This window comes from Euprymna scolopes, chromosome 14 (genome assembly GCF_053919585.1).
Source record: "Euprymna scolopes isolate OS-2025 chromosome 14, ASM5391958v1, whole genome shotgun sequence".
Taxonomy (NCBI): domain Eukaryota; kingdom Metazoa; phylum Mollusca; class Cephalopoda; order Sepiida; family Sepiolidae; genus Euprymna; species Euprymna scolopes.
In genome coordinates this window covers 22,006,882-22,015,800 of record NC_136495.1, presented here as the reverse complement: position 1 = coordinate 22,015,800, position 8,919 = coordinate 22,006,882, and the positions used below count along the sequence as shown (strand labels likewise).

General features: G+C 35.9%; 1 protein-coding gene across 3 annotated transcripts in view; it reads left to right on the top strand.

The window, feature by feature from the left end:
• Positions 1-7,933, top strand: part of LOC145292903 (DNA damage-regulated autophagy modulator protein 2-like) — a 166,163-nt gene extending 158,230 nt beyond the window's left edge. The window contains exons 7-8 of one of the 3 annotated variants that reach the window (XM_080139042.1): positions 1,927-2,003; positions 6,709-7,933. In XM_080139042.1, the coding sequence (XP_079995168.1) occupies positions 1,927-2,003; positions 6,709-6,969 (338 nt within the window). In that variant the 3' untranslated portion in view covers positions 6,970-7,933. The remainder of the gene's footprint in view (positions 1-1,926; positions 2,004-6,708) is intronic. The other 2 variants (XM_080139043.1, XM_080139041.1) reach the window with 2 other exon arrangements.
• Positions 7,934-8,919: the final 986 nt, after the last annotated feature.

Below are 8,919 nucleotides of genomic sequence, written 5' to 3'. Positions count from 1 at the left end.
CTGTTTTAACCATGTTTATTGTTTTGCTGTAATGTTTAGAAGTAAAACTGAACGGAATATTGAAGCCTTTAAACTGTCGAATCAAAAGACATATTTCTGAAAAATCTTATAATCCATCGATAACGTCGTGCTTAAGCTGCAGGTAAGAAATTGTTTAGAAGGAAAAGAATGAGAAGTATGAAAAGGAAAAGGAGAGAAAACGTAGAAGAAAAAGCAAATGAAGAAGATGAAGAAGAAAAAAAGAAGAATGCAAAGACGAAGAGGATGAGGAAAAAAAAAGATGCTTAAAAAGAAGCGAAAGAAGGAGAGGAAGCTGAAAACGATGAAGAAGAAGACGCTGAAAAGGAAGCAGAATAAGAAATAGAAGAAGAATTCAAAGTCGAAGACGAAGAAGACAGAAAACAAAGACGGAGTAAAATGAAGAAGACATGCAAAAATAAAGAAGATGAAGATACGGAGAAAGAAGACGAAAAAGACGGTGAAAAATGTGTAAGAAGATGGCGTTGAAAAAAAAAAACAAAGGTGTTACTGAAAAAGAAGTGAGAAATGTGAACGAAGTGATTAGCACCATGAACTGGCTTACGGCCAGTTATAAAGAACGTGTTTTTTTTACCTACTCGTCGTAAAAAAGGAATAATTCTTGGCGATATGTAATGGTGAAGCATTAATTTAACACGGAGGATGCACGCAGATTTAGGGTGTAATATAGCCGAAACAATTAAGGAAAACATGTTAAAACGATAATGTTTGTATTTTATGTTGTGAGTAAAGATGTTGTTTTGGCTAACGTGTCTGATAGCGATAATGAGGAATGCTTTTTCTGTGTTCGGAAATAGTATTCTCTTACTCAAAGAACTACTGGTTATAACGCTGTTTGTCCGAATGCCATTCTCTCATTCTGATGAACTTATTGAATTGAAAGGGAACGTTTCATATTCTGTAATGTTATGCCAACGTAATATGCATAAAACTAACGTATTTGGTGAGTAGAATAAATACCCGGTGTCTTGTAGCTAAGCAATATTTTTGATAAAAGAACCGGTGATTTAGAGTTGTGTAGAAAGACTAAAATTAAAGAGGAGAAAATATTTGCTATTACCATTATGAAATTACGTTGGTGAGAGAGTAAGTCAAGTAGGAGAAAATATAGCTTTTTTTTATGGAAAGATGAGGAAATGTGCGTATTCTTGTACGAAAACACGCTGCAGTGTGAGTTTAAAATGGTGAGTGCGGAAGCATTGCATAAGAATTGCCTCGTTGAGTTTCTATAGTGCCGGAAGTATCAAGGGAAAAATCGTTATTACATATCTATATAAAAGATTTCAAAACTAAAACAAGAAAAACAATTAGAGCATGATGTGTATTTTTCGCGAATGCTACAATTGTTTCGATACCATTCGGACAATTTCAAATCTAATGAAGTTAAAAAATATTCCAGAATGGCATCTCATCAGACGGTTAGAAAGAAAAAAAACCCTGATTAATACATATCTGAACAGATTTCGATCTTGTTATTTACGGCACTAAGCCGTTGAATCTACCTCCCTCTCTACATGTTTTTTTGTTTAATTGGCTCTAAATTATTTTTCTTTGTTGCCTTGGTTTTGAAATCTTTATATGAATGCTCGATTACAGAAACTGGTAATCATGAAACTTAATATTTGAGTCAATTTACTTTGATTTAATTTTTATTGATATATGTACATTGCCATTTGTTGATATATTTTAACATTTTAAATTTTTGGATGAAAAATATTTAAAAGATATATACATATGATAAAGAGAGAGAGAGAGAGAGAGAGAGAGAGAGAGAGAGAGAGAGAGAGAGAGAGAAGATTGTGTTTGTGTGAGCAGTCCATGCATTTAGCTTTGCTTTTTTTTCTCTCTCACTTGCTTGTTCCATTTATCCTTCACTCACGTTTCAAGGCATCATCGCATCAGATTCATCTTTTAAAAAGAAAAAGTTCCCCACATCAGCCAAACATTGGAAACCGACTGATGACGTAAGTAAAACCACTGGCCTGCATGCGTTCTTGCACTTTAACACTTGCGCTATCCAAGCTCATTTCCCGTGTTTGAAATATAATACCGCAGGCTACATTGCGCGCGCACACTCGCACACGCACGCACATACGCACACATACACACCCACACACACGCACACACATATTGCACCACTAGACTTAAGCAGATTAACTGGCAAATAAAAGCCATTTCATTATTTTATCCAGGAAGAAAACGTTTAACGACCATTTTGTTTTTAGTAAATAACGACATCCATGTATGCTCACTGATCTGCAAAACATTATAAAAAAAAAACACTCCTCTAACTACAACCACTATCAATAATCTCCCTAATTCTTTCTCTATCTAAAACTAAATGAAACTATCTTGAGCAAAGTTTATTTCCTGGAACCGCCCATCTGTGGAACACGATAGCTCGGAGCTCCTTCCCAGCTGACTACAACATGGTCATTTTCAAGTCCAATATAAACAAAGTCACCTGCTTTAATAATTAAATTTTTCCAAATCACCATCATCATTATCCATCATTACGGTGTTGTCTCGTCGTCCATGTAACCTTTATCCTCGAAATAAGACCACAAACATTTTCGGCTGATTTGTGCGAAACGATGGCGACAAATAAGCAAACAATTAATATTAAAATCTCTGAACAAAATTTTAAAGTATTTACTGTTTCTCTTCCTTTTACGCTGTCTCCTTTGCTTTTATTTATCTAAATAGTTTCACATTTTTCTATAATGTATTGTCTTTATGCTGAACACGGATAACCATTTTATGTTCAAAATATTCTCCAAATTCTTTTTAAAGTTTTGTAAATATATTTCGCCTATTTTGACATTACCAATATGTATGTTGTTTCGTCTGATTGTTTAAAATATGAATTTCATTTCTGTTTTAATTATTTCTAAAAAGTATACAATGTATTTAAATATTTTTTATGTTTTTTTTTTCTTACTGGAAATGTTGTTTTCAGTAAAAGACTTCGAATGTTAGATCTCTTGGCCTATTATAGGAATGGCCTTGATTTCAAGATATATTCAAGATATATCAAGCGAACTACACTTGGAGAATATCCGGACTGTCGTCATATTTAGGCTGGTGAATAAAATCCGACGAATAGCACTTTGGTTTGCTATCTTCATGGTATTATCCGAAGCATCTGTGGCCCTGTCGATGGGGCATTAGAATACGCCGACTGCCCCCCTTGCAGAGGGTAAAAGTCCCTCAATGGGGGTCCTGGATATAACCTTAAACTATATCCAGTGGTGAGGCCCGAGCTTGTGGGCGTTAGGGAGTGTGGAGCCACCCTTTAATTACCATTGCTCCCAGGTCCACTCTGACCTGGAGTGGTAGTCACCTGTTAGGGTCCCAACTATGGGTTGAATAGAAACCGACGTGAAAACAACAAATATATTCTATTAAAAAATTTTTTCTTCAAAATCTTTGGATTCGGCATTAAATAACCCAAAAAGGGTTGATATGCCGTAAAACAAAAACAACTAACCGAAGCATCTGTGACTGTCGAATTTTACTAACTTTTGATTGGACAATGCAGTCGTGATACCATTTTTTATTATTTATATTTCATTTTCTTTTATCGTGTCAGAGTAAAGCACAACACTCGGTAGAACCGATAAAGCAAAAAAAAAAAAACAAAAAAAATGTCGAAAATGTTAATTTGTTTTTTAATTTGACATTCAATTTTAATGATTTGATAAATTGAAAACGAAATTAACTTAAATTAATTCGAACAAAAATAAAATTGATTACAAAATGAGTCCAAAATAGAATTTAAAAAAAGGAAAAGGAAAGAGATTAAAAAATTTGAAAACACCATAGATTCCAAATCAAGTCTGCGTTAGTCACCTGAGTTTTCCAAACATGATTACTCCTAGGAGGTGTTTCTACACCCGAACACAAAAATGATTATGGTGTTATTATTTTGTAAAAATCGTCCAGGATATAGCTACAGTGCCTATTGAACAATTTGAATCAATTGCATCCTTTTGATATTAATATAAAATAATACAATGAAATAAATGATAAAATTAAGGCAAAATTAAGATATATTAGCTAAGCTCATAGTTACGAGGGGCGTGCAATAAGTAACGCCCCTGACCCACTTCCCATAGCAGTAGAGCAACGAAACTTGGCACAGTTATTAGTTTTTCTCTACATAGGAAGCACCCAGAGTTATGCATTTCTCCCATCGTTTGATGCAGCTCTGGAGACCGTTTTTGTACAACACACCAGGTTGGCCCTCCAACCAAGACGTGACTTCAGAAATCAAGGCTGCGTCAGCTGGGAACGCTTTCCTTTCAAAAACAACTTCATAGCTGGGAAGAGGTGAAAGTCAAAGGGTGCAAGGAAAGGAGAGTAGGGAGGATAGGGAAGGATTTCATAACCACACGCCCGTGCTTCTGATCTGGCGACCTGCGAGTTGTGGACCGGAGCGTTGTCCTGCAGGAGGAAGGTACCTTGCTGATCTTGCCCCGCCTCTTGATTTTGATAGCTTCCTTAATTTCCTCAAAAGTGAAGCATAATAGGCTCCTGTAATTGTGGTACCCTTTGCCAGGAAATCTGTCATCACTACTCGGCCCTGGTCCCAGAAGACTGTGAGCATGACCTTGCCAGCGGAGGGCTGCAGCCTTGTCTTTGGAGGTGATGAGTCCAAGTGCTTCCACTGAATTCACTGGGCTTTGGTCTCTGGATCATAGTGATGGACCCAGGTTTCATCCTGTGTAATCAGTCTTTTGAAAAACTTTGACTCATCTTCTTGGCACATCTCCAAATTCATCCTCGAGCATTCGACGCGTTCTCGTTTCTGGAATGGTGTGAGCAACCTGGGAATCCATCTGGCAGACACCTCATGCATATGCAAATGGTCATGAATGATAGTTTCCACAGACCATGTACTAATCTTGACATCTTAGGCTATTTGGCGAATAGTAATGCATCGATCTTCCAAAATGGCAGCCTCAACTTGACGGACAGATGCCTCATCAATTACAGAAGGGGGTGGGCGACCAGATCTGGGAGCTGTTTCCACAGACTTCCGGTCATGTTTGAATTCATGATGCCAGCGTTTTACAAGGTCATATGATGGGGCATTATCACCATTAGTTTCTTTCATTTCATCAAAAGTCTCCTGTGGTGTGCGTCCTTTCAAATACAAAAACCAGATCACTGCTCGACATTCAACAGGCTCCATTTTACACCTGACTCAGTTCAAACACCTGTAAAACAGAAACCACAATTAGTTCAGAGCTGTAATTTGCCACATAACCCGTAGAGATATAAATCATTGCACATCCAAAATTTCAGCTAGATCAGACAACTTGAAGTGGGTCATGAGCATTACTTATTGCACGTCCCTAGTACAAGACTGAAAGTGTAATAAATTGTCAATAAAATAATAATAAAGAAAATGCCAAAAGATTAATTCCATGATAAATATTACAGAGTAGCCCAATGATACATAATATGCGCTTATCTCTACAAATTTTCATTCCCACTGGAAAAATACAAAAAAATATATAAATCATAAAATCATACGTTAATCAGCTGCGGGTTACTGGACACCTCAGAAGGACAAAGCGACGTCTACCGCCGAGGAAAATTGAGACACAGCTACATCATACCACGTGTGTTATACCCTCATTGAGTCAGGAGAGTACTAGGAGAGAAGGAAAGAAATAAGTTGCCAACTAAGAATTATGAACACTTAAGCAAAGTTACATTGACAAAACACCACATAGGACTAACGCAGGGTTAAGCAAAACAATTCAGAGGGGACGTAATTGCCAACTCAGTATATAATGTAATTTTTTAAAGTCTATTTTCTGGCTATAAATCTTGCCTCCACTAAAAGATTCCGAATATTAGATCTCTCAGCTTTTAATAGGAATGGCCTTGATTCCAAGACAAATCAATCGAAAGACATTCGGAGAGTACCAGGACTGTTGTCATATTTGGGATGGTGAATATCTGACCCATTTGAGGGATCGTGATGAAGTGCAGAAACCTATCGGCAATTTGATTTGACAAACTATTTCTTCTTTTCTGCACCATCCATCTCACAGACGCGATGTTGCTAGTCTCAGTCTTTTCTATATATACAATTATGTTCTTCAGAATTGTTTGATCTATTTCCTGCTTTTTTTTGTTTCAGCTCGTTTGACTCGGTGGTCTAGTGTTCGCCATCAATTTGCTGTTTTGATAACTCATTGTAATACAGCTTTCTATTCCAGTAACTTCTTTCCAAGAACTGCAATCTTATGGAACTCTCTTCCTGATTGTTTTCTTCCTATTTACAGTCTTGGTCTTTTGAATACTACGGCCAATAGACATCTTCTGTCTTTGCGATAATCGTTATTCGTTCTTGTTAGCTCTTTACAACAAGTGGCTTTATGCCCTGTTTGGAGAATTTCTATTGTATAAAAAAGGGGGGACTTCAGTTTGTTTCGCTACCTTAACGCACTTTGACATCATTCGGAAATGCAAAACACTGAAAAACTTTGACATCATTCGGAAATGCAAAACACTGAAAAACTTTGACATCATTCGGAAATGCAAAACACTGAAAAACTTTGACATCATTCGGAAATGTAAAACACTGAAAAACTTTGTAGACTTAATGCAATGTTTGCTTCAATTTCATTTTCAATTTCCTTCTCGTTTCAGGGTTACGCAGAACACTTAGTGGCCACCATTTCAGAATGGCTTCTTGCAATCCTCAACGTGGCATTCCTGCTGACATTTTTACCCGAATTCAAACTGTTCTCTATGGATCCTCCGCAATTGACATTTCATTCGACCCAGGCCATTGTAGCCACGGCCGACGAGCTAGCTTTGGAAATACGAGGACAAACCCCAAATCGGACAGCATTAACGAAAGTCGATGGACAGACGACTTTGAAAGAAATTGGATGCAGTTATACGTGACATCAGTTGATTAGTTATTAGATAGTTTACACATGCACACAAACACACATACAGTTATTATTTCATGTATATACGTAATATATTATAAAATAATACAGGGTGCCCCAAAAAGATGTATACACACTTTAAATAATTTTAAACCAGATGTTTGTTTTTTCTTTGCAGATTAAACTCATCAATCTTAATGATGGCAGCCAAGCTAACCTCTGAAGAAAAATAATCATTCTAAAATGCTACTTGAAGCATGAAAACGCGGTTGAAGTGCAAAGACAGTTTAGGATTGTGTATACGTCTTTTTTGGGATACTCTGTATATTACATGGTGGCTGAGAAATGACGGACGGATTTTAACTTGATTAGATTCTTTACGTTTTTATGTTAATGGAATTTTAACAACATGAAAAAGACAATGGAAACGTTAAAAAAAAAAATGAAAAAAAAATTTATTTCTGAAAAATAACGTCTTTTAAATGTTTTCCATTCTCAGCTTCACAAATTCGTATCATTTCGAACGCGTTATCCATGATGGACTGCAGGAATACTCGAATAAAACTTAAGTTCCAGACTTCATTCCTAATGTCGTTTCTGTGTAGAGTTTCAGATTTGTTATTTGCGCAGTGCCGTTCAGAGAACTTTCTCAGGACAGGTGCTCAAGTGAAAAAAAAAAAACGGCAAAAAATATAGTAATGGTGAGACACAGACCTATAATACATTCCTCTGAAAAGGGCACTTTTAAAACAGGATTAAAAGGAGCAGGTGCTTCAGTACACTTAACACCGTCCTCCTCTGTACGTCCTCTGTATTGGTGTAAAAGTTGCTAAAAGACTAAACATGAAAACCAATCAAAACGATGTTATTTTTCTGGTTCATTTTTGTTCTTTTCTGGCAAACAAATCTCCAGCGTCTTCGTCATATGATTTTAAAATTTCATTAAGGCGTCATAAAAATAAAAGATTCAAATCAAATTAGAAATCGCTCGGTGACTTCTTGGCCACTCTGTATATATTCAGCATTTACTTAATGGTGTTCAATGCGTAAAAAAAGCTTAGTAGCAGTATAAAAAATATACTTATGATAAGTTAGCTGCAAAATATACGTTTCATTCCAGGGAGAAATTATCAGGCACTTTGTCTATTGTGCAGCTTACTTGCTATAAGTATATCTTTATACCGCTACTACATATGCTTATGGTGTTTAGGAGGGATAAATACAGAGTTTTCAATTACGTTTTTAAGAGCAAAATATATTTACTATGAATACTATTATGTCGTGAAAATTCGATATTGATACAGGCGGTTTCAAAATGTTAAGATATAAAACAATCGAAGAGTTTGAATGCCAAACGCGATAAATTATTATTTTTAAATCGAGAAATGTTTATTGTACTAATAAGGCAACGCTTATTAAGGCCGAAAGTAACTTGAGAATAGGAGGTAATGAAGTTGTCAGTTGGCGATGAACAATATCTTGAAAGAATTGGAAACGGTGCGTTAAATGGTTAGAATTTGATTATTTAAGTTGGCGGATCGACACGTATTTGTTAACATTAGACTTTAAAATGACCAATTTTGTATCAGACTAGAAAGCTGCCTCATGGTATCATATTTCCCAGATGGGAAGTTCTTGGAAAGAAACTTTGTTCATGGTAGTTCCGATTTTGTTTTAGGTACACAGGAAAAAAAAAAGGATTTTTTTTGCAGAGGTTTTAGCCAGACGAGTTAGATATAGGGAGAAGTAGAGATTGAAGGTATTTCAAATGTAAAGTCTGACTGTAAAAGTTCATTTTAATTAAAAGCAAGAATATCAGAAAAATATAACATTACTTGATAACAAAATGATTTGGAATGTGCTAGTGTGATGAAAAGCAATAATTTTTGTAATAGTAATTGAACCATTTGGAAATGGCGTTTCTCACGTGTTGCATTTGAATATTTCAGTTGTAAATGACTTA